This window comes from Heterocephalus glaber, unplaced genomic scaffold (genome assembly GCF_053883595.1).
Source record: "Heterocephalus glaber isolate CG9 unplaced genomic scaffold, H.glaber_assembly_v1.0 deba00001465, whole genome shotgun sequence".
Classification (NCBI taxonomy): Eukaryota; Metazoa; Chordata; class Mammalia; order Rodentia; family Bathyergidae; genus Heterocephalus; species Heterocephalus glaber.
The window spans coordinates 6,079,633-6,106,761 of record NW_028258312.1 but is presented as its reverse complement, the minus strand read 5'-3'; the positions used below and the strand labels follow the sequence as shown (position 1 = coordinate 6,106,761).

Below are 27,129 nucleotides of genomic sequence, written 5' to 3'. Positions count from 1 at the left end.
TATAGCAAGTATACACAGACCTGAATTTTTATATGTACCTTGTGTTTTCTAATCCTGCTAAATTCAAATACAAGTTCTAGGGGCTCCTAGAGATTTCTTAGTATTTCCTCTGTAATGATCATTTCATCTACATTTAAAGATTTTACTTCTATCTTGCCAATCCTATCCCAACTGTGTCATTTTATTGCCAGATTATTTTGGTTTGGGCCTAGGTTTCAAAGTTTAATGGACAGATGAAGAGTAGGCATATCTGCACTTGTTCCCCACCTTAGGGAAAAAGCATTGTATCTTCTCCATTCATATAAGGTGTTTTTGCTCGAAGTTTGGAGTACATGTCTTTGATCTGTTGAGAAGGTTCTGTTCTACTTCTAGTCTCCTGATAGCTTTTACCATGAACAGCTGTAGAATTTAGTCCAATACTTTTTCTCCAACTAGTGACAGGATCATATGGCTTTTTCCTTTCCTCTGTTAAAATGATGACCTTTGGGGGTGGATCTTCCAGTGCTGAACCAACACTGTCATCCCTATAATAAAATGACTTTCTACATACTGCCAGATCTGACTTCTAGTAGTTCTGTTAAACAAATTTCTATCTATGTTCATACTTTTTTCTTCTATTATCTTTATCCAATTTTAGGATTAGCACAATGTTGATTTCCTAAAATGAGGGGAGAAGTGTTCCTTTTTTCTGCTTTAATTGTTTGATACAACTTATCAGTTAAAATGTATATGAGCCTGTTGTTGTCATATAGCTGTTTTTAAGCTAGGAATATACTTTAACAGGTGCTATTCAAATTTTATATTTCTTCTAGAGTTAGTTTCATTAATTTGTCTTCCAAGGTACTTCTCAGAAGTTGTCAAATTTATTTCAAAAAAGATTTTTGTAATATGCTTTCTATATCCTTTTAAATTCTGTAAAATTTGTGGTAATGTCTTCTAGATCTTGATACTGGAATTTTAAAAACATATAATTGATATTGTGTAATAGGAAGAAAAGGTCTAAAGGAGTAGGGGAAATGGCAGGGGCAGGGGAAAGGAAAAAAGGGAAAAGAAAAAATATGAGAAAAGGAAAAAAAATGGAAACAAAGTCTTTGCAAATAGGGAAGGGTGGAGAGGGTGAAGGGAGGGTAGGGGAAGGGGAAAAAATAAGAACCAAGATACATCATGTAAAGGTACAAGATCCTAATGATGAATGTAACTGTATTTTATACCTAAAATGTACCAATAAACTTAATGGGAAAAAAAAAAGAACAATTAAGTGACAATGACAATACAACATATTGGAATCTATGGGACACAATGAAAGTGGTCTTACGAGGGAAATTCATAGCAGTGAATACTCACATTAGGAAAAGAGCAAACTCAATTATACAACCTGATGCTGAACCTCAAGCTTCTAGAAAAAGAAGAGCAGGACAAACTCAATGCTCATACAAGAGAGGAAATTATAAAGATCAGAGTAGAAATCAACGGATTGGAGACTAAGAGAAAGAATGATACAAAAAATCAATGAAGCCAAGAGTTGGTTCTTTGAAAGAAAAAACAAAATTGACAAACCCTTAGCCAACCTTATCAAAAAAAGGAAAGAAAAGGTTCAAATGCATGCAAATAGGAATGAAAAGGGTGAAATTACAACGCATCCAGAAGAAATCCAGAGGATCATAAATATCTACTTTGAGAACCTATATGCCAATACGGTGGAAAACACAAAAGAAACGTACAGATTTTTAGATGGTTATCCACTACCTAATTTAGCAATTTAAACTGCGGTCTAATCTCAGAAAATTTCAAGACAAAATGTTATCACAATACTCCTGAAATAATTAATAATATTTGTTCTCTACCCCTGGCTCATTCACCAGTTATTAATGTTCTATACTTTGGAAATCAACTTTGGATGTAGTGATTTAAAGAAGACTTTTTATAACGAAATCCACTAATGGAGCAGAAGTTGCTAACTATGATAATACTGGGCTTTTGATCTTAGGCAAATACATTTAAGAACAAGACTTTCTGTTTTAGTGAAATAATGAAAAGATAGCAAGAGAAACTTGGGCAACAAATGTGTCACATTTATGACAGTGTGTATGTGTGTGTGAGGATAAGAAGAAACAAATCTCCTAACCGTATTAGACAGCAAGACAATATTCAGAAGCAAAGAGAACAAATGTAAGTGATTTATAATACCTGCATATCCCTAGAGATCCTCAAGGATTCATTTCACAAACGTATCTGTGTATGTGTAAATGCATAAAATATTCAGATTATCATATCTGCCTAATACAATACAGGGGAAAAATGTATTTTCTAAATGTAAGCAAAACATTTTCATTCTGGAGTAAAAAAAAAAAAAAACCTGAGAAATATTGCAATATGAGGCATTTGGGCATAAAATACAATTTACCCATACATACTGGTGACAATCACCATTCAGTAACTGTTATTAAATGAAGCAAACTATTAAGAAAACCATTCACCTTTTCTTTTTGGTACCGGGGATGAAAGTCAAGACCTCCTGCTTGCCAGGCAGGTGCTATGCTGCTGAGCTAAATCCCCAGCCCATCACCTTTTCTTAAGGACAGGTTTGAAAACCCTTATGTTCAAGCATCAGAGTTAATGTTTTACCTCCATAGCCTGGGCTAAGCGCTCTTCAAGTGCCATGTAGGTGAGGAACTGAGGATCCACATAAGAAATAGCTTCAGCAACTCCTAGCCCATCTGCAAAGCCATCAAATAGGCTGAAAAACAAAACAAAACTCAATTAATTTGGGAATTCTTATTCTAAGGAGATAACTATATCAGCAGACTGATAACAAACATCTGCCAAGCAGAAAATCTTAAAATATTTTAATGTATGGTTTAATAAGCATACCCATTTCTCTAAAAGGCTGCTATACTAACTGCATGAGACAGTTGTAGGAATTTTTTCTTTTTGTGTGTGTGAGTTTCAAGGTCTAACTCTAAGGACTGCATAAAGATAATTCTTATCCTATATTTCCCTTTTTGGGGGTTTATATTTCCTTTTCAGTTTACTTCAATTTCCAATGATTGTAGGTGAGAATATAGAAAAGAAAACAGACCTATGTTAATTCTATCATTAATCAGCCTCTTTTTTCCCCCTCTCATTTTGTACTGCTTAACTGCTTCAGGTTTAAAAATATTTTATTTTCTTAAGCCTTTGTAATTAATCTCTCTTCTTCAACTCTACTAAGAATGAGGCCTCTATCAGTATTATACAGCTTGAAAATTATTTCACATGTTAATATTTATTTTCTTCCTAAAGGACAATAAGCCCTGAAGAACAATACATTTCACTGATACTAATCTTCTTCTTCCACCCCTAGACATACACAGATTTCTTCATTTTCTCTAGTGCTGGAAATACTAAATATTTAAAATTTGGAAATCATACGTATGTCCATGGTCCTCTTCTAATCTTGCTCCCTTGAAAAATTACATTCAATCCTATTTCTTCAATTATCCACACTGCAGGTAATTCTTCAATCTTTACCTATTTCCAAACTCTTCCTGGAGCTCTTAATCGACCTTTTGGTTGTCTATGAGGCACTTTGTGTGGATGTATTCCCATAATCTCATAAATTAAAGATTTCTAAAACAGCTTCTTTTGTTTAAAGGCAAACTCCTGTTGATACCATATCTTATCAGAATTTGAATATTATACTCAGAAACATCCACATCTACACATACTAGCTCCAAAATAGTGCTGATGTCGATCCACATACATCATTAAAATTATAAATAAACTGCAAAAAAGATACAGACACGATTGTTATGAATACATTATCGCTTAGTAGTATTTGTAAATCAACAAACATCACATGGTACAAACAACATTTTCATACAATTACAGATTTTAGAATTAACAGTAATACCAAGAATTACTGAATCTATCCACTCTTGCGATATCTTCCTCTAACACTGAGATGAAATGCAAAGAAGAACCCTGGAGTCAGGTAGTTAACTGAGTCATAATTCACTTGAAAAAATTATTTAAGTGGAACTGTCTTTTTATCTATAAAACAAATTAAGTGAGAAGATGCACACAGGTACCTGGTACAGAGAAATAGTACAAATATTACCTTCATGCAGACAATTAAGGTGGTGAGTGCCAGTGTGGGAAGCTAAAGTACTACAACTTGATTTTTCTGACTTTATTTTTGGTACTGGGGATCGAACTCAGGACCCTGCCCTTGTAAGCCAGGTGGCGGAACCACTGAGCTAAATCCCCAGCCCTTTTCTGACTCTTAATGTTGCTTTATATGCCGTGACCCATGACATAATATTTTTTAAAATATAGATTCTGAATGAATAAAAGAATTCACCTGTGATTGAATCAGAAGAATTAAAAAATATAATTTTCCTTCTCTGTACATAAAATATGGAAAATAAAACTATACTTTTCTGGAGATGTTAAAAATATTAAATTTATGCTGACAAAGAATGCTGAGCTCCAAATAAAAGTGTGTGTAAGTGAAGTGTACTATAGTATTGTTACTTATAGATACAATGCTCAGAATTTAATGTTTTTGATTTATCAGGTGGGCTTATCCTTCAAGAATGCATTGGAAGCAACTAATTTTTGAAACTTAGAAAAGATAGTTTTTTGTTCCCTTTTTGTTACTCTTTCCAGGGAATTATGGTTTGGTGTACATACCTGTTTCCTTCTCTGCACAAATACATTTTTAAGAATTTGTCTTTTCTTCCAGTTAAATTCCATTACAGAAAATCTAAAGTCCCCCAAGATATATAAAGGATGTAAGGTAAGTAACTGTCAAGGGAGATAAAGGTCAAAGAAAGAAGTCTCTGACTAGGAGAAAGAAAAGAGTCCATGAAGAAAGTGACATCTAAACTGAGCTTTGAAAAAGACTAACAGGAACATTAGGACACCTTTCATCTATCAGAAAATCACGAATCAATTCTGCTCAATGAGCAATTAGGCAGGCTAATAACACTACTACACACCTCCAGTCCACATCGAGGTCTTCACTCACACTGGAGTCATCCTCAAGGTTATTGTTACCATCCAACATGAAAGCTTCTGGCTGTGCAAATTCATTGGCAGGCTCATTTCCCTCATCACTGCTGCTTTCATTGACTTCACTGTACTGTAACCAAGGAATTTCTCCCTCTTCCAAGGATGTGTGTTCTCTAATAAAAATATTTAAAGGATGAAAAAAATATTTTAAACCACACCATAACATTGTTTTTTAAAGAATTCTATTTCGTGCAAGTAGACTCCATATTCCTTTAGTACAAAGTTATTGGTTCTCTCCTGATTTCCTTAATTGCAAAATTATTTTAAAAGAATGAAAATTTGTTATGGGGTCATATGTGCCTAGAAATAGGTCCTACACAGGAACATATTCATTTGATTTACATAAATTATCTATACTACTTTATTTCCTTTTATTTGCAGGACAAAAATAAGAGCAATAGCTATAAAGTGTGTGAATGTCCACTGACCTAGTGGTTCTGCTTCTAGATACTTCATTTACACTGTATAAGGTATTATGAATCTTTAAAAATAGGTATTATGAATAATCTAGAGATGATTTAAAGTATACGGGAAAATGTGTATGGGTTGTATGCAAATACTACACTATTTTATGCAAGAAACTGAGCATCAACAGACTCCGGGGTCCATGGAAAGTCCCAGAAGCCATCCCTGGTGGATACTAAGGAACTGCTATATACAAAGGAGAGGCAACAATACTCACTAGTGTGCAAGAGTCAATGCATTTTAAATACTGTACATAGAAACAATATCTCTTTATATACCTAAACCCATCAACGCTTAAGTAATTTCCAATACTAAACTAACACTGCAGAATAACAAGTTTTTAAGATTAGGCATTTAGTATGGTTAGTCTAGTAAAACCAGAGAAATGAACACAACAAAGTTCTATTCATTCTGCTGAAATTTTAATATGTAATTTATAATGAGCAGATGTTTTTTTAGCACAACATAATTAGTTACCATACAAAATTAATCCCAAATGGAATAAAAATATAAGATCAAGTTTAAAAATTCTAAATAAGAGATTTTTTTTCACACCGTGATAGCACCAGTCACATTGTACTCTAGCTCATGTGGTGACTTCCTTGTTTCCTCCAGTACACTGAGTGCCTCTAAATTAGGGCACACAGTATTGTGACTCATCACCGTAGCTCACCCTCTCTAATAGTGCTGCATATATAACCGCCATTTTCTATTCACATGCTGCAAATGGTAATAACAAATCTTTGAAAAACAGCTTTCAAAAAATAATTTAATGATTAAGCCTGGAAAAGTCCTCAGAAATATTCCTGTTATTTCTAACATACTCCTAACAAAAAAATGTGACTTTCTTTTTTTTTCTCTATTATAGAGATATCACAATGACTCAGAACTCTGTATTTCAGATCTATAAAACTCAAATATATTGGTAAAAATAACTTAGTGTAAGAAATAAGTATTAATTTATAGGTTCTTTAAACTCAACAAAACTAGAAATAATTCTGAATCTAAACAATTTGTAACATGTTATTAATACCTATACAAGCAACTTGTGGCTACATATTTTGCTTATACATTTGATTCTGTCTTTGTGATTCATTCTAACAGTTGAAGAAACAGAAAATAAGTGGGATATAGTATATACTATCAACATGTTTCTTACAGTACGTACAAATTCTTACTATTTAACCAAAAATTTAGTAGGCTAGAAGAGTGGTGCTGTGCCAGGCCACAATTGGCTTGATAGTAGTATTAAAAAAAGGAGTTCTGCCTTTAAAAAACAAAAGATTGCTGGGAAGAGATGGGAAGGGCTAGATTAAGGGGTACAAAGTTACAGTTAGATAGGAGTAAGAAGTTCCAGAATGCTACTGCACAGCAAGGTAACTATAAATAACAATTATGTACTGTATATTTCAAAAGGGCAGGAGAAAGGATTTTGATTATTTCCACCATAAAGAAATAGTGTTAGAAGAGGTAGATGTATTTAACCTGATGTAGGCATTACATAATTAAATAATGTACACATTTATCAAAATATCACATAGTACACATTAATATGTATCATTTGTATGTTTTTATGTATGTTACAAATAAATTTATTTAAAAAGAAAGGCCTAACTGCCTCAAGAAAGAAGTGTTTATTCATGTACCTATTTCATGTTTTCTCTTGTTTCATTTGCACTGGACTCTATGCTCTCTCCAAGGCCTTACCACAAAGAGGATTAGCAGGACTGAGGGATAAAAAGAGGACAAGGAAGTTCTGTGCAGAAGAGGGAACAGTTCTGCCACAGTAAAGAGCTGGAGAGAAAAGGAACACCTGTGGGGAGGAAGGGTTCTTCTAACACAGAACAGCAAGCACCCTGTAATGAACTGAATGTGCCCCCGAAGTTCAAGTGTTGGTATCTTAACCCCTAAATTCATATAATGTTTTTGAAGATGGGGACTTGGGAGGAAATCAGGATTAGACAAAATCAAGAGATGAGGCCTCCATAATGGCATTAGTGACTACAATAAGAGAGACCTGAGCTGGCATGCTTAGTGGCACTGTCTTTATAACCACTGTAGTAGAGGTGTTAGCATAGCATACTGGGAAAATAATAAAAGGCAAAAGAGATAAAAAAAAGGAAGAAGCTGGGCCTAGTGATGCATGCCTGTTATCCCAGCACTTGAGAGACTGAGGCAGGACACAGACCCAGGCAGACCACAAGGACACCTGGCTATGATGTCCTCTGCCATTCTGTGATGTAGCATACAAGTCCTCTCCAGAGGCCGATGTGATTAAAATATAAATGCATCAAAAAACCTCAAATATATTTAAAGCAAACTGCTTTTCTTTCATATATTTATTCCACCAAAAAATGTATACACACTTCAGGAAAAGAGAAATAGTAGGTTGTTTTTTCAACATATCGTGTTACCTTTGTATGGGCGACCCTAGAGACTGTCATATATCACAGAAAATCTACTACACTGCAGCCCATTAGAGAAGAAACTGAAAACGCATGAGGAACAATCTCAGTGTCCAACGCTACCCAAGCAGCAATTCACTATCCTAATAAATGTCTGGAAGCTAATGGCCACCATTTTGAGCACCTCTTATAATCGTAGGGGCCATTATTAACCTCATGATGTCTCAATAAATTAAGTATTACAATATTTATACAAGTTTTTCTTTTCCTGAAGTGTGCATACATTTTTTGGCATGCTTTGTGTGTGTGTATAAATATATATTTTGTTTGTTTTTTGAGGATCTGGTCTTACTGTGTAGTTCAGGCTGGCCTCGTACTCACTATGAATCCTACACTGGCCTTGAACTTGTGATTCTCCTGCCTCTGTCTCTCGAGTTCTGGGTAACAGAATGCATCACTAGGCCCAGCTTCTTCCTTTTTTATCTTTTTTGCCATTTATTATTTTCCTAGTATGCCATGCTAAGACCTCTACTACAATGGTTATAAAGAGTACCACTAAGCATCCTTTTCCTAACTCAATTTAATTTTAAGGAGAGAAATTTTTTAATGCTTCCTTAGTAGAATGATTTCTACCGAGTTGTTACAAGTTGCAGATATCCTTGGTCACAGAAATATCATTCTAATCCTAGCTTCTGAGTTTTTATCATATGCAAAAGGTGTTGAGTACTACTAAGTGATTTTTTTACCACTGCATCTATAGTCTATAATATGGATTTTCTACATTCTGCTAATATGATGAATGATAATCACCCTTGCATTTTTGGAATAAACTCAGATTGGTATTTTTTTAAAAATACAGATTATCTTTATAATTCAGATTTCCAATAATTTTCTTTAAAATTTTAACATTTGTTTTAACGAATGAAATAGGCTTATAATTGTTTTCACATACACTGTTGGTAACAGGACTATACTGGACTTACAGGATGAGCTGGGGGAGTAGTTCTTTTTCTAGTCCTTGGAAGAATTTTTGTTAAGAATGTAATGATGTGATCCTTTAAAGTGTAGTTTAAAATAATTTAGGTAAAAAACCATTTAGATCAGTTGTTTTCATCATGGAAAGATTTCAAACAAGTGATTCCATATTTGTAACAATTATAAGATTATTCAGACTTTCTTTTTTTCTAAGTTTTGGTAGAATTTATTTTGCTAGGAATCTGTCAATATTGTCTATGTTTCAGCGCCATCATCTTCATCAAATCTTTTCCTTTTCAGTGTTTGTTTTTAGCTTTCCCTTTGCCTACAGAGCTCTTCTTTAACTATTCTTACTTTTCTGATCTCAGCTCAATTCCTTAATCGTTTAAGACTTTGTATATGTACCAATTCCCCAAGGTGAATGAAATTATTATAGACATACACTAATCAAGAAAAAGAAACTAGCTGGGCATGGTGGTGCACGCCTAATTCTAGCACTTTGGAGGCTGAAGCAGGAGATCACTGCAAGCTCAAGGACAGCCTGAACTACAGAGCAAGATCTTGTCTCAAAAAAACCTAAAAACCAAAACAAAGCAAAGCAAACCAAAATAAAACAACCTAAAAAACAAGCCATTTCCTGAGCCATCCTCCCAGACCACTCTAATTAATGTAGTTCCCTAACAGTTACCTTTTAGCACATTACTGCTTTATTCCCTTGGCAGTAAACACCACAGCCTATAATTTACAGTGTTTGAATATTATATACTATCAGTCCCTCTTACCTAGATTTTCTTCTTTTTATCTGTGCAAATACCCAGTGCTTTTATCAATTAAATCTTACTAAATATTACTGTATAAACAGAGATGATAACAATGTAGTAAAGAGTTTACAATATACATCAAAACAAGTTTCATAACACAAGTAGCACAAAAGATGGGACAGAGAAATGGAAACATTCAATGCTTTTTATACTGCACTGGAAATGGTGTAATATGCTTTAAAGGGAGACTGATGAGCTACAGATGTATACAAATATACTCTAATTAAAAAAGAAATTCTCCACAAAGCCCAAATAGTTTCACAAATACTAACAAACTTTAAAGGAATAAATAAGCTATTTAAACAATAGATGCAAAAGATACAAAAAAAAAGGGCATGCATTTTTAAGACACCACTGACATAAAATAAAAAGTTATAGTGAAGAAGATTGACTCACTATTCCCACCAGCTTGAGTGAATTTTTTGTAGACTCCTAACTCTTGAGTATTCAGTTTAGAAAATTGATAATGATAAATTTCTTTTTTTATTAGTACGTGTTTGCAGTACATGCAGTTTACTAGGTTTTCTCACCAAATTAATCTCTAGCTGAAAATTTAGTTTGAAAAGACCAAATTTTAATATCCAGAATGAGTATCTCCCCTATGAAAACATAACATCAAAGCAGAACTCATGAGAGACTAAAAATCAGAACCAACCATTTATCGTAAGAAAAAAGGAAAATGATCAAAAAGATATTTCTCAGATAAATGGATGGAACTGGAGAACATCATGTTAAGTAAAATAAGCCAGTCTCGGAAAGTTAAATATCGCATGTTTTTTCTAATATGAGTAATCTAAAGTAAATAAAATAGAAGAAAGATGACAGGTAACTAGAAGGCAGACTTTTAGAAATGGAGAATGAGATGAGGGAGAGGAAACAAGGAAGAGAGGGATAAGAACGAAAATATTAAAAATATGTTGTAGGCATGTATCAATATAGCAACACAAATCTCATTACTCTATATTATAATTATGCACTAATAAAAAAAGATATTCTCCACCAAGCCCAAATAGTTTCACAAATACTAACAACCTTTAAAGGGGTAAATAAGCTATTTAAACAACAGATGCAGAAGATTCAAAAAAGGGCATTTTTTTAAGCAAAGAAAGTATCACACTGATACTAAAGCAAAAATCTAGAAACAATGCCCACTTAAGGATCTCAATATAAAAGTCCTATAGGGCCGGGGATTTAGCTCAGTGGTTCTACTGCCTGCCTCGCAAGTGCAAGGACCCAAGTTCGATCCTGGCTACCAAAAAAAAAAAAGGTCCTATATAATAGCAAAACAATCTAACATTAAGGGCCATAGATTTAGCTCAGTAGTGTCGCGCCTGCCTGGCAAGAGCAAGATCCTGAGTTCAATCCCCAGTACTGGGGGGGGGGGGGATCTAACATTAAATCATGAATATATGATCACATTGGGTTTATTTCAAAAGGTGAATATTAGCAAATCTATTGACAGAATAATACTTTAAAAAAAAAGACTTTAATAATGAAAAGAATAATAAAAGAAAAAGACTTTAATAATGCAACAAGTACGGGCAGTGAAGCTCAGCTGGTCCCAGCACCTAAGGAAACTCCCCGCCTCCGTCCCAGGCTCCTAGGGCAGAGAAGCTGAGCCGGTCCCAGCACCCAGAAGGAAGCTCCCCCGACTCCATCCCAGGCTCCTAGGGCACTGAAGCTGAGCCGGTCCCAGCACCTGGAAGGAAGCTCCCCCACTGCCATCCCAAGCTCCTAGGGCAGAGAAGGTGAGCCACATGGGTGCCAGAAGTGCCCCCCCACCACCGCCATGGAAATGAGAAGACACGTAAACAAGCCTCAAAAACAGACTTCCAGATCACCTACAGCAACCCAAAAGGCAAATGAGATGGAACACTCTGATACTCAACCACCTGGACTCTCTGAACTGGCAACAAAAGAGGATCTGGGAAAAATGAAATCAGAAATATTTACTCAGATAACAGCAAAGATTTTGCTCACGGTGCAAGACATGATTAATCTAGAGAGGACACAGATAAAAAAAGAGAGGATCTGAGGTATATGATGGAATCCCAACATAAGAAACAAATGGAATCCATGTAACAGATACAAACAGATTTCCAAGAGATTAAAAACTCCATCGAAAGTCTGTGCAGCAGAATGAACTAATGTGAGGATACAATTTCAGATACAGAAGATAAGATTGCAATTAGTGAGGAGGAAAAGAAAAATTGCTTTAAAATTGTAAGGGAACATGAGAAATCAATCCAGCAGCTGCTAGACGATGCAAAGAAGAATAACATAAGACTGATTGGAGTCAATGAAGAAAGAGGAGACAGTGCAGATGACATAAAAAAATCTGTTCACAGAAGTGATGCCAGAAAACTTCCCAAGGAGGGGAAAAGAACTTCACATACAGATAAGTGAGGCATATAGGACTCCAGCTAGCCTTAATCAAAAAGAAATCTACACACAGGCCTATAATAGTTAGGATTCCAGAAATCCAACAGAAGAATAAAATTCTACAAGCAGTGAGAGAAAAGAAACAAATCACATACAAAGGAAAGCCCATCAGAATCACAGCAGACTTCTCAATGCAAACCCTCAAGGCAAGAAGAGGTTGGAGTGATGTATTTCAAGCCCTAAAGGAAAACAGCCTCCAACCCAGATTGATGTATCCTGCAAAACTATCTTTCATAATTGATGGAAAAATAAGATACTTTCATGATAAAGAGCATCTCAGGAACTTCAAGAATACCAAACTGGCACTCCAAAAAATTTTAGACAATACCCTAGGAAAAGACGAGGATCACAACCCCAGGAAACCCAGCAGAATGAATCCATTGCGCGTGACAAATTAAACGCAAAGGGGGAGAATCCAACAAAAAGAAAAAGTCATGACAAGGCTTTTAAAACTTTTGACTTCATCTCCCTAATGAGTGTATAATTCAATCTTGTTATTGTACTGATTAGTATTTTTCTGATTCTAGAGTTGCACACCATTCCTTGTGCTATACTGGCTATTTATCATCTTCTTATGTCTACTTTTTAATTGGGTTGTCTATTAATGAGCTCTAAGAATTCTTTATATATTCTGCTCATAGGTTATATGCATTGTAAATATGGTCTGTTTAAGGACTACATTTTAATGATGTCATTTAAAGTTCTAAATTTTGATGGAATCTCATTTATCAATTTTTTTCTTTTATACATCATATTTTTTGTATCCTAGGTAGTTCTTGCCTACCCTGAATTCATAAATATTTTCCCTTATAATTTCTTCTTAAAGTTTTATACTTTTCGGCTTTCATATTTAGGTTCATAGATCCCTTCAAGTTATTTTCATGGATGGAAAAAAAGGGTTGAGGTTAATTTTTTATATACGGATACCAGGTGTTCTAGTGCCGTTTGCTGAAGACACTATCTCTTCCTCGGCTCTTGAATCGAGTTTATATTCTATAAAATGTTAATGTTAAATAATCTTTCAAAACTCAGTGGACCATATATGTGTGGTTCTATTTCTAGATTCTCTGTTTTATTCCAATGATCTATATGTCTTTCCTTACACCAACACTGCCTTGATTACTGTAGCTTTAGAAGAAGTCTTAAAATTGGGTGCTAAATGTCTTCCAACACTGTTTTTGTTTTTGTTTTTGGCTTTTCTGGGTCCTTTGTACTCCTACATAACTTTTAAATTTCAATATCCAATTCTTCATTTATAGCAAGTATATACAGACCTGAATTTTTATATATACCTTGTGTTTTCTAATCCTGCTAAATTCAAGCACAAGTTCTAGGGGCTCCTAGAGATTTCTTAGTATTTTCTCTGTAGATGATCATTTCATCTACATAGAAAGATTTTGCTTCTGCCGTGCCAATCCTATCCTAGTTGTGTCATTTTATTGCCAGACTATTTTGGTGGGGACTAGGTTTCAAAGTTTAATGGACAGATGAAGAGTAAGCATATCTGCCCTTGTTCCCCACCTTAAGGAGAAAGCATTGTATCTTCTCCATTCATACAAGGCGTTCTCGTTGGAAGTATGGAGTACATGTTTTTAATTTGTTGAGAAGTTTCTGTTCTACTTCCAGTCTCCTGATAGCTTTTACCATGAACAGCTGTAGAATTTGGTCCAATACTTTTTCTCCAACTAGTGACAGGATCATATGGCATTCTCCTTTCCTCTGTTAAAATGATGACTTTTGGGGGTGGATCTTCCAATGCTGAACCAACACTGCCATCCCTATAACAAAACCACTTTCTACATACTGCCAGATCTGACTTCTAGTAGTTCTGTTAAACAAATTTCTATCTATGTTCATACTTTTTTCTTCTATTATCTTTATCCAATTTTAGGATTAGCACAATGTTGAGTTCCTAAAATGAGGGGAGAAGTGTTCCTTCTTTTTTCTGCTTTAATTATTTGATATAATTTATCAGTTAACATGTTTATGAGCCTGCTGTTGACATATAGGTAGGTTTTTACGGTAGGAATATACTTTCTTTAATAGGTGCTATTCAAATTTTATATTTCCTCCAGAGTTAGTTTCATTAATTTGTCTTCTAAGTTACTTCTTAGAAGTTGTCAAATTTATTTCAAAACAGATTTTTGTAATATGCTTTCTATATCCTTTTAAATTCTGTAAAATCTGTGGTAATGTCTCCTAGATCTTAATATTGTAATTTTAAAAATGCGCAACTGATATTGTGTAACAGGAAGGTCTAAAAGAGCAGGGGAATTGGGAGGGGTAGGACAAGGGAAAAAGGGGAAAGGAAAAAATATGAGAAGAGGAAAAAAATGGAAACAAAGTCTTTGCAAATAGGGAAGGGTGGAGGGGGTGAAGGGAGGGCAAAGGAAGGGGAAAAAAAATAAGAACCAAGAGACTCATGTAATGGTACAAGATCCCAATGATGAATGTAACTGTACTGTATAACTAAAATGTACCAATAAAGTTAATGGGGGGAAAAAATAATGCAACAAATAGTCTAGCTAGAAACCTATAAAACAATAAAAGGGGGTTATTTCCCTAGTGTGGTTTTAAAAAGAATTTGTGTATGTGTGTGTGTATAAAAATCAACCTAAACCCCAGAACCATTCTTAGTATGGAAATACTAGAAAAAGGGTTGGTAAACCATGGCCACAGGTTATTTCCAGTTTGTCACCATTTCTGTAAATATTTTGTTGGAACACTACACCCTTTCATTCACATATTACCTATGACTACTTTCATACTATAGCTGACCAACTGAGAAGCTGCAATAAAGACTGACACACAAAGAAAAAAAATTTTTTATCTGGCTTTTCACAATGTAAATTCAACAACTGGCAGACTGGGAACATTCCCATTAAAATTAGGCACAGTCAAGGGTGTTTACCATCAATCACTGATGTTCTGAAGATACCATCCAGTGAAGTAGGTAAGAACATTAAAACTTCAACTTCTGCAACTTACTGCTTCTATTTCTGTGAAAGATTTCCCTCTTGAGAATGATGCACATTCTCCTTGGCCATTATATTGCAATGCCAACTCTAATTTACTCATTCCTAATACAACCAAATGACCTTTTAAATGCTCAAATTTTCTCAATAAAGGAAGTTGAAAGCACATGTTATAATTCCAAAGACGATAATAAAATAGCTAGTGTTTTTAACTGTTCCTTTAAAAATATCAAAAGCATCATAAAAAAAAAACAGTAGAGCCTACTGATCCCATGTGAGGCTTATAAATGCAATTAATTATATACCTAACATTTGGATGTGATCTATACTATTCTTGAACAATACACATAAAAATAAATCAATCTCACTGTTTAACATACCCTTCCTGTAAAGATAATTCTTGGTTTTCTTCTTCAGGGCCACTACTATCACTCTGTAGCTCAGGTTCATTCTCATCTTTTCCTGGCAGAGTTTCCCAGCTTTCATCACTTGAGGACTGATCTTTTTCTGTACCAGAAAATCGACGAGGCAAAGAAGCCGACCATTCCCCATCACTACATTCTGAACTATAAATGAAAACAGAAATAAAACAAACTATTGCTATATGTTCAGTTATTTTTATCTTTTAGAGTACTGACAAGGCATCATGGTATAAAGGGGACTTCTGATGCCACATATGCTTAGTCAAGTGCTATTTCAATTTTTTGACATTAAAACATACAGAAATAGATTGAAGAGAATGTAACCCAAATGAATATGGAACACAGCAGGCTATGAAATCTATCATTTTATTTTTTCTTTCACTGAGATATATTTTTCCATAGTACCTATTGACTTGACATTTCTAAATAAAATTTAAACACAATTTGCTAATCATAAATGGAATAAATAATAGATTGATTGTTCAACTGACTTGATTGAAACAACTCTGTAATTATATACTGACAATGATGTATATATTCTACGAAAAGATTTCCAATATTACTAGGTAGTAAAAGTTTAACTGTTTTCTTCTACCTTTTACACACACAGGCACACACACACATACATACACAAATTTATAAAAAGGACCACTGAAAATCCTCACTGAAATCCTTAGGTCTATGAAAAAATAAATTTCAGTTCAATGGAGTATAGGAATGAATAAGGAAATGAAAAGGTACAATAAACAGGATTAATAAAGGAACTTTGGAAAAGCACTTTTGATTATTTAACTTTGGCTAATGTGGTTAATTTACTTAAGTTTTAAAGAATTAGTCATTATACTACCAAAGGCTAAAGTACTGCTGATCAATACTGAAAATGAGTCTTAAATGTGCTTTCTAACACTGGTCAAGAATCCCCTTAAAGATTTCCATTTTTCACTTTACGTTTACACAATCAAAAATAACAAATTTAAGTTTGTATCTTGGGAAAGAAATGGTTAGTAGAAAGTTACATTTTTTGATGACAACCGTATGTTATAAATATCTGGGTTCCTTTTACAGACAGACAAATCAAGAGATCAAGGTACTATTAATAATGAGAAGCACTAATCTCAGCTCTGAGAAGTTTATTAAAAATAGTAAAATAGGGCCGGGGATTTAGTTCAGTGGTGCCGCTGCCTGCCTTGCAAGCACAAGGACCTGAGTTCGATCCCCAGTACCAAACAAACAAACAAACAAACAAAAAAACCAAGAAACAGTAAAATAAAACCAACTTCCAATTTTCAGTAAATAATGGACAGCAGGACATAAATATCCTGGAGAGCAGATGTAGCAACTGAAATGTGTTCTTCCAATTGGGGATGAGCCAAAGTTGCATGTACTCATACAATTTTCTGTGACTCAAAGAATAATCTAAGATTAAGTAAACCATTACTAGACTTACATAAGTATCAAAATCTAACACAAGAAAAGGCACTTATTGAACTATGTTTCTTTCACTATGAAGCTTTGCAAAGTCATACCACACCTACTATGTGTGAAAACCTTCCTGTCTCTGTCTTGCCAATATCAGCTGAATATAGTAACACTATCCAAAAAATTATTAGGTTCATCTGAGGAATAAATGAATTAATATGTAACACTTGAAGAGTGCCTGGAAAATAACATAACCACTAACAACTGTTAGCAAATCATTTCTTTAACAACACATTTTTTCCTCAAAAATACTTGGTTACCTCATAACCAGTATCTTTTAGGTCTCAGGTGTGAAGTAATAGTACATTTTAAGATTCTCAATAAATAATAATTATTTACTCAGTAAATAAGTAATTAAAACACTTGTCTGTGTACCAGTTAAATTTCTCTGAATAACATGGATGCTTTACTACAATATGATCTCAGTACATTCTTATACCCAACCATCCCCTTACAAGAATGTTCCATTCCAAATACTGCTCCCAAAGCATGAACTTTTCCACAACTAATCCTCTCATCATTAAGGTCTTCACAATCACTCGATCTTTTTTCTCCTTTTAGGATTAGATCAGACCTCATTTCTTTTAAGATCTTCCTGTGTAATACTGTTTTTATTTTTCAATTATTTCATAGACTGGACCTCTTGCTTATTCAGTCCAATTTTCTATAGCACAGCTGCTTCTTTAACATTACTGCATTTATCTCTCATGAGTTAAATAAAATTTCTGGAGGCTACGGATTTGAACTGGGAAGTTGAACTCTTCTCAACAAGCCAAATCAATACAGTACGGTATGTATTTTAAGCATAGTGAGGTTTGGTTGGCTGCAAAAGACAACTAACTAATTTGTAACCAATTGACTGACTGATCAACTAAGCTGTAGCCAATTAAACTGTTTTCTATGCCGCTTCTTCATCTTCCTAAATGCTTTCTGATCATGTTGGGCAGAATTTCTCAGATCATCTTCTGTTTGGCAGCTGCTGATCCAGAAATATTTCTATTTTGTTTTGTTCAAAAAAAACCCAAAACCCTCAACTAAATGTAATTGGTCTGTGGAATTTTCCTTTTTTATTTAAGTGCAAAATTAGTTTCTTTACTAAGTAGTTTCCAATGAGCTTAGTGAGTGAAGTGCTTATAAGCTCTTGGAAAGTACTAAAGACTATGTAATCACATCAATTTAAACAGAGAACATTTAGGTCTTTATAGTTTGTATGAAAAAGGCCAACAATGAATACTTTCAACTATGTTCCAGAAATTATTTTGCATTTTTATATGACTGATAGAAATTAGTATCTGAACAATTTCTATTTCATTGTGAATGTTACTACCTATGACAAATTTCAAATTTAGCACTACTTTGTAGCCTTGAAATTCTAAAATGACTTAGAGGGTTAGTCAGAGACCATGTAAACAGATTAAGATTTTTCTACTATTTAAAAAAATCAAGTGAAAACCTACTATGAGCAATTTCTTTATTGAAGAAGCAAAGTACTATACTTAGTATCAGCTGAATACTGCACCCACAGCCACCTTTTTCTTACCACTGGTGGTAGAACAGCAATAAGTGCTAGCTTGCAGTTAGAAAGATTTGATTATTAGACTCTTATTAGTGATGCAAGCTTAGGCAATTAACTTCCCTGAGCTCATTTATATTTATATTTATAAAATGAAGTTTTTTGGGGTTTTTTTTGGTGTAGCGATCAAACCCTTGTGTATGCTAGGCAAATGCTCTACCACTCACTCACATCCCCAGCCCAAAGTAAAGATATTCATATTCACTTTTCAAGTCTATGGTGGTGTTTAGATACATACTGCAGTCAAATTACCTGGGACAACTTGTGGAAAATGGTGAACATTTTAAAAAGGCAATGGTTACTTCTTTCATAACAGAACCTGTTTAGAAATTTCAGTGGATTTCCTACTAGTACCACTATTTTTCTCTTTTTCTTACCGAAGAAAACCTACTCTACATCTTCTGGTTTGTCCTTATCGGCAGAATTAGCCTCCTGATTATACAACTTTTGTCTTTCTTTACATCAGATATCAGCAAATTATACTCTGGCCCATCAGTTAAATTAAGTCACCTATCTGTTTTCTCATGATTTAGAAAACGTGATTTGTTTTTTTACATGCTTAATGGGTATGGTAAATGGTTATATAAATTCCTACATACTATCCCTTATCTTTTGGGCCCTAAAGTCTAAAATATTTACTATGTGATTATCCTTTAGGAACAAGTTTGCAGGCCTCTAGAATCTAGAGAAGAGACAGGAAAAAAGAAATTAACATAAGCCAATGGAAGAAAAACTATGAAGAAGGAAAAGATGACTAGCAGCCTGAACAGTAACAGAGAAATCAAAGGAAATAAATGGGTACTGAGAAAAGATGAAAGAAAGTGGAAATCAGGAATTCACTGAATAAAGAATACAGAATAAAGAAAGAATACTAGGAATTGCATTTTAAGGCAATTAAGAGTGGATAAGAATAGGGACAGAATAGAAACAGTGTATGTAGAACATTTATTCTATAAATTCAGCAGTGGAAGAGAAAATACTAACAGGCAAGTACCTAACAGAGCAATGTAAAGTGAAGGATTTCCTCAGGATTTAGAAAAATTCAAGCTTGAGAGGTAGAGGGAAGCAAGCTAGAGCTAAGGACAGAGATAAAGTAAGATGTCAGAAATAACTGTATGTATAGATCACTGAAGAAGAAATTAAAACTAGGAAGAGAAAATAACACATTCTGATATGAAGAGAAAACAATGTTCACATTTAATTATTTCAACATCACCAGGAAAGCAAGAAACAAAGTTCTCTACTAAGAATGACAGGAATGTAAGGAATGAAAAAGAAAAGACTTAAAAATAACTTTTCAATGACAGTGAGCAACAGAATAAATAGGACACAGATATAGTGACTGTAGAATAGAGAAGAGTAGAGATGTTCGTTCTTCATTTTAAAAGCAGGTGAGTTAGACATCTTTAAGTAAAAACTACTTCTTTGATCTTCATATGGTCTTTCATTGGTATTACCTCTGTTAGCACTTAAGAGACACAGGCAACAATAACTTACAGTGTTACCTCTTTTACATATTAGTTGTGAACCAAAGAAACTTTTTTCACATATGAAATAAAACTGTATGTGACTTATAGAGGAAAAAAATACTTCATGTGTAAATTCCAGGTAAAAGTAAAATACTGAAATACAACCAAAAGCAATTTGTCATTTCCTAACTCCACAAGGAAATGATTAGTTTGTATTATCTGGTATTTATCACAGGTTCTTATGACACTCAACTACAGAGGAGCCTAAGGAAAAGTGAAATTTTTGACAGAATGTAAGCACGCTGGGACACTTTTATCACTATTCCTATTTAACTGTGATGCAATACAATGATACGAATGAAATCTGTTTAAATATAAGGTTACTTAATTTAGTTAATAAGGCCCAGATGGTTGTTTTTATTTGTGTCTGCCTCTTACCACTTTGTCTTTTTCCTTAACAGCAGGATACCATAATTCATTCTAACTCCTTAGCATGCCTGAGGAACAAATCCCATCTATTCCTAATTTACTCCTAAAAGTCTATGAACTTGAAAATAATATAAAAAGGTTTGCTGAAATATTGTAACATGTGCTTTAAGATCTTTGTTTTGGCTGCTCATAAATGTTTTATTTGTTGATTGTCTGATTGGGAGGTTTCTTCCTGGCTTTCAGCTAGGAAAGAAATAAGAAAGAAGCTTAACTCAGTTTTACAACGCAGTTTTAACAACGAATCTGTATATTTTTGTCTTCTCCATAAGGCTGTTGAACACTACAGGAACAAGAACATTACATTTACAGAGCTCTTGAAACAAAGTTTGGCACTTAAGAAATGTCAATGAATCCTGTTTTTATATATCAAATTAAAATAAACTAAATGGGTAATATTCATTTTATTCTCCCAACAATATCCATAATGCTTGTCCTGATGTTTGCTCTTAAATATGTTTTTTGGTTGTTGTTTTTGCTTTTCTCTTTTAAGCAAAGTTAAGTCCTATGGATAGAAAAACTGAAAGAAACCTCACATGGTCTAAGAAATGGTCAGTAGATGGCATGCCTCTCTTCAGAACAATTAGGACCAAGGTTAAAATGTGCTAGCATTACTGAAAGTTTTTTTTTTGTAACTCAACATCTTATCCTCAGTTACTTAAGTTCTTGGGTATATTTTAAAAGATCAAAGTGCTAACCTTAGCTCTTTGGTCTAATTCCAAGTCTGGTAATAATATGCTGCCTATTAAAATTCCCCCAGCAGTTCTAATTTAATAAGGTGGTATTCAGTTCCTGTCAAATAGCTCAGAGCAATGCTATCAGCTCCAATGCTTAGCCCACTGAGTATAACATTTCAGATGTGATTAAGCGATCACTTAGAATTTTACAAGGAAGAAGGTGATCACAACTTCATTAAAGTACTTCTCCACTTATAAAAAATACATAATCCATACACTTTTAAAAGTAGTCCAAGTTCCCATAACTAAAACTGTCACAGTGAATTTTAGTTGTTCTTGCTAAGTGTTCTATCTGTAATCTTCATAACACAAACATGACCAAAAATCTTTTCCAGTATATCACCTCTGAGTTTTACAAAGGAGAAAAAACTAAACAACAACAACACCCAACAAAACTTCAAACCTAAATTAAGAAGAAGCTCTATGTAAAACACAGAAAGTACAGTCACTGCTTCCTATTTTTCCAATCCTGAGAGTATCAGAGCTGCACAGGATAACAGAAAAGCATTACATAGATGAAAGAGGATAAGTACAACATCAGGTAGATGAACAAGGGCAAAATATAACTAAGTGTGTGCAGCTATTAAATTTCCACCTTTAGCTGGCACTCTGTTGAAAGGCAGTCTGGCAACTACAGTACTTTGCAAGTTGCAAGGAGCTATGGTGGATAACAGGAAACAGAAATATCTTACTTTTTGAAACTGTTCAGACTACTGAAATAAGGTCCTAAAACACATGCAAGGCTTTTATATGCAAGTACCAACCAAGGTAGAAGTATTATCATCATTCAGAACTTCCTTTATGATTCTCAAAAACACCTAAATGTTTTTAGTATTTCAAGTGTATTTTAGTGTATTAAAAAATGCTACAAAACTAGTTCAGTCATTTTGGCATGCACCGAGTTCTGTAAGTCAATATATTACTAATGAGTTGAAGGAAAAAGTTTCTGATAACTATAAGAAATTTCCTATCTGCATATTCTGCTTGTTAAAAAAAAAAGACTATCATTATTCATGATGCTAATATATCACTTTAAAAAATTACAAATAAGTATACTCTAATGACTTGTATCTCTATCTCCTTCTAAAGCCTCATGCAGACATAGGTGTGGCTTTTTAGAGGTGGCTGATCTAGGTGTGTGAGTGTGGATTAAGGGTGTGATACTGGGATGAAGGGTTTGTGGATTAGTCTACTAACTGATTTATAACAGTTCTGTGTGTAGGTAATGGGTGTGGGTAGCACCACCCAAAAGGCTTGTAGCCTGGATGTGATAAAATGGGAGAGGAGGAGGCTTGCTTCTACTGCTGCCTCCTGCCTGCCCTGCCATGGATTGTTTCTCTTCTGTGAAGCCCCTCTGCCACGCTAACCTGCCTTGGAGCCAGCCAACTGAACTGAAACCTCTACAAACTATGAGCCAAAATAAACCTTTCCTCTTTTAGCTTGTGGGTGGTTGGGTACTTTGACTCAGCAAGGAGAAAAGTAAGGCATATACTAAGAAAACACTCAAACTGTAAGTTTGATTCTTATTTAAGCTTTTGGGCTAATACTGCATATGGCACAATGTTTAATATTTACAAGATCATCTCTGAAAGCAGATCAAGATATAATTTTAAAAGTGAAGCGTCTCTGACAATCTGATTTATAATATATATATACTATATCTATTATACTATATATATAATATATAATACTAGAAAAGTATTTTATTCAGAAATGGAACATGGGAAATTTAGGACATACAGATTACTTAACTTGAGTTCAGCCTTTTTTTTTTTTTTTTTTTGCAAACAATTTATGCAAATTGTTTTATCCAAACAATTCTCTGGATGAAGTAAGGTATACAGTACGTATGGTTTCTCAAATTTAGTTTAAAACATCTAAAAAAAAGGAATATACAGAATCAAATGCATAAATAATATGTTAAGTTCACTTGGAGGCCAAATAATTCCAAATAATATGAAAAAGAAAACATTAAGAGAATGCAGAATTTATCTAAACATGAAGTATGGACTGAAGATTTATTTCTACTAATAAATATTAAAACAAACAAAAAAACTACTCCATAATAATTTAAAACCACAGTCCTTCTAGGCAATGATATGTAACACTTCCCCCACTGACAAAATAAATCAATTTAGAAATCAGGAGCCAGTAAAACTACCTCTTCTCTTAGGGTTGGCAAATAACATAAAGATTTCATAAACTTCATTACATGTTAGACCTGAGTATAAAAAGCAAGCAAAACTTAAGAGGTTTTGATTTTTGATTAGTGTATCCACAATGCTTTGTGAAGGCCTAGCCAAGTTAAATTTTGTTTCAAGCAAAAAAGTGCCAGGTGTGATGGCGCACTGTAATCCAATGCAGTTGGGAGGTTGAGGCAGAAGGATCAGTCAGGAGTTCATGGCCAGCCTGGTGGACAAAGTGAGTTCAAGGCCAGCCTGAACTACAAAACAAGAGCTTGCCTTTTTTTTTTTTTAAGATCTTGTCTTAAAATATAAAAAAAACAAGAAACAAAAAAGTAATTGGGAAAAAATTATCACAGATACTTGTACTTCAAATAGATTAAGTATCAAAGCATATTTCTTTTCTTCTTCTTTTTAATACCAACCTAGAAGTCTAACAGAGATTCACGCCCAATGCAAAAATCTTAGGGTTGAATGTGTTGTGGAATTTATATATTTTCCCCCAAGGTTTAGAAATGTTGCTTAGCCTACAGTGAGGTCTAGGCCAGCAAAGAGTAATCAAACATACGGTTTCTGTCACAAAATGTAGGAATAGTGGGGAAAAAAGCTCCTCATTTTAGGTCAGTTCCAGATCAGCTATTAAAGAAGTCAACATCAGGTCAGATTTTGTGGTCAATTTCTGCTTTTAGAACTTTGTGGATTTTGGATAAAAGACTATGAACTTGAACTGGAAAAATAAAAGTTGGGCAAAGTTTTTAACTAACTTTAATCTTAGCTTAAAAAACAGCACACAAAAATTATCGGCCATCCCTTAAAATTTACAAGCTTTAAGACAGCAGCACAAATTACATTTCAATTGTTTTCTATTAGTTACACATACTACATTATAGCAGTTTAATTCATATTTTCTAAGAAAATAAATGTTTTGTGATCTTAATCACTTTTTAAGTCTGGCCTAGTTTAACGTGGATTTTTTAAAAACATAAAAATGTACATTTCATTCATTGAAATACCATGAAGTGAAATAATTAGCATCTCTACCCTTGGTAAGAACTAATAATCATTACCTCAATTTATTAATTTCTGTAAACTATTAAAGTACCCCAAAGTAAGTTTCTGTGAAAAACTCTAGGCATTTGTATGTATGGTTAAACTTAGTAAAAATATCTGATAAGACAAAATATCTAATTCCTTAATCATATCTAGTAGCTCATCAACTAAATATTACAATACTAGAAATAAATCACTTTGTTCTCTACCCAATCAGATAATGTACTGCATGAAGCCTTACCTATCTTCATCTCTGCTGAAGAGTTGGTAATAATCTCCACAGCCATTCCAAAAGCTGTTATCTCGAAGTTCTTGCCTTCCTGCTGCAGCTCTGCTTTCAGGTGTTATATGGTGTTCTGTTTCCCGTATTGTAACTCTTGAGTAAGGTGGATCCAAGAACATACAGTCATGCTCTCCATCATATTCTTCACATTTTATTAAGGGATCATCTGAGCCACATTCCTCAACTTCCAAAGCCTCCCTCCATCTCTGAACACTTCTTTGTTTAGCCTCATGCCTATTAAAACCTATTTCTTGGTCCACTTGGCTTGAACTTATCACTTTCCTAACTTTTGGCCTCACTACCTGTTCAGGAGAACTTCCATGCTTTTTGTCCCTATCACCAGGATTTTGTTCACTACAAATACGCCCTGTAATACAAGCTATATTTTCAGTTGAATTTTCTGTCTGTCTTCCCTGGTGAATACTATCTTCCTGTTTCTTTCTAACATCTTCAGAAGACCTTTGAAATTCCTGGCCATTCTGAAAGACAAATTCAGTATCACCAGAACTTTTCACTAATGATCCTGGATCTAGCTCTTCAAACTCATTGTTTATTTCACTATTAAAAGAGGGAAGTGACGGTGAAAGACCAGCATATGTTTCTACCTCTCCATTTTCCAATTCAAACACTGTATTGCCTAATGCTTCCTGGTATCTATCACCTTCCACAATTTCTGCAGAAAGTTGAAGACGGTCATTATCCTCCCCATGCTTGCTGTCTGGATCACAGGAGTCAGAGTAAACCAATGCAATTCCATTTTGGACACTTGAGGCATTACAAGCTCTCAGCGTATACTCTCCTCCCTCAGAGTGATTATGAACATTTTTACTGCTTCCTAAGGTCTCCTTGCCTTCCTCACTATGATGTCCTACAGCAAAGGATGGACTGCTCTCAATGGTTTCTGTGCCACGAGTGGAAATTTCTGTTTCACTTTTTTCAAATTTAGGTTCATTGGGTAAAGAATGAACTTGATCCAATGGACTGGAACCTGAATACAGAACAAAAGAAAACATTTTGGAGGGATTAATTTTATGTAATATCTGTTAAATGGATATCATACCAATTATTACCTACTTGAAAATATGAGTGCAATTATCTGGCAAATGCTTCTGTGCTCCCTACATCAACTGGCAGCACACACTGGCTACCTTATGAGTTCATTTATGTCATTGTGTAGCTTTTCAGTATCTCTATGCACATTTCTCTTGCAGACAGTTTTTCACCTAAATCCTAACACCTAAACCCTTCTGAAAGACATAAAGGAGAGGCTAATGAGAACCTACGTAATGAGAAAAGTAAGTGATGTCATAGGGTAACTAATCTGCCTTTCCACTGAGCTCCAACTTACCTTCTTTTATTACATGCAGGTTAAAAATAAAACTCTTCAAAAATACTTATCACAGATATAAAAGGATACAGCTAAGAAAAATGAGGTTATTGTGCCTGGGTGTTACTTTAGAACATTGTTTCTCAGTTTCTGGACATGTTTTAGATTTCTATACCTAAAATGGGTTGTTTTAATAATTTATAATAAGTTAGTTTTAGATGTGTTATAACTATGTTTGAAAAACAAGTCAATATGCTGATTCTTTGCCACAGAGTCTGTCAGAATTCTGAGATATGAGTTATATCAACTCTAGCCCATGAATTACATTAAGCAAAATTCTTTCATTATCTTAATTTAAAATGAAAAATACACACGCTCAGATTGTTGGAACAAAAATTTATAAACTAGAACATAATGAAGTTCAGTCTTATTGTAAAAACCTTCTTTATTGGAAAGCCCTTAGCTAGTAATCTGGATTGATATACATGAAAGATAGTAAAACATAATAGTATTATCTAGTTTTCTCACAACAAGAGGAAGAATATGAACCCAGTCCAAAGGTATGAACACAGTACCTGGATATCTGTAAAATACATTTCAAACCACTGATTAAAAAGTTTTAATGGAATAATTAAGTACTACCTGACAACTGTATTTTATAAAATGATAAAAATACTAGCCAAGCTAAATTATTTAGACATAAAATTAAAGTTATTTAAATGTAGTATGCTGGGAAAAATAAACTCAGTTCACATTAAAAAGCTTTGTTTTGTGTTTTTTCTTTTTGTTTGAATGATTTCTGTCTAAAGGCTATGACAATGAAATCACTGCCATGACACTGTAGTTATATGTTAATGACAGGCCATATTCTGGTTTTATGTCCAAATATATTTATACTATTAATATTAAATTTAATAAAAATTTCAAAATAGAATTTCTTGACAGAAAATGCATATTTATACTCATGGATATGCACAAAACC

The 27,129-nt window shown here is 34.0% G+C and overlaps 1 protein-coding gene across 2 annotated transcripts in view; it reads right to left on the bottom strand.

The window, feature by feature from the left end:
- Pja2 (praja ring finger ubiquitin ligase 2) overlaps positions 1 to 27,129 on the bottom strand; it is a 73,747-nt gene that overhangs the window by 15,066 nt on the left and 31,552 nt on the right. Inside the window, exons 4-7 of one of the 2 annotated variants that reach the window (XM_004841764.4) lie at positions 24,779 to 25,808; positions 15,519 to 15,704; positions 4,983 to 5,168; positions 2,626 to 2,737 (exon numbers count right to left, since the gene is read on the bottom strand). In XM_004841764.4, coding sequence (XP_004841821.2) covers positions 2,626 to 2,737; positions 4,983 to 5,168; positions 15,519 to 15,704; positions 24,779 to 25,808 — 1,514 coding nt within the window. The remainder of the gene's footprint in view (positions 1 to 2,625; positions 2,738 to 4,982; positions 5,169 to 15,518; positions 15,705 to 24,778; positions 25,809 to 27,129) is intronic. The other variant, XM_004841765.4, reaches the window with a different exon arrangement.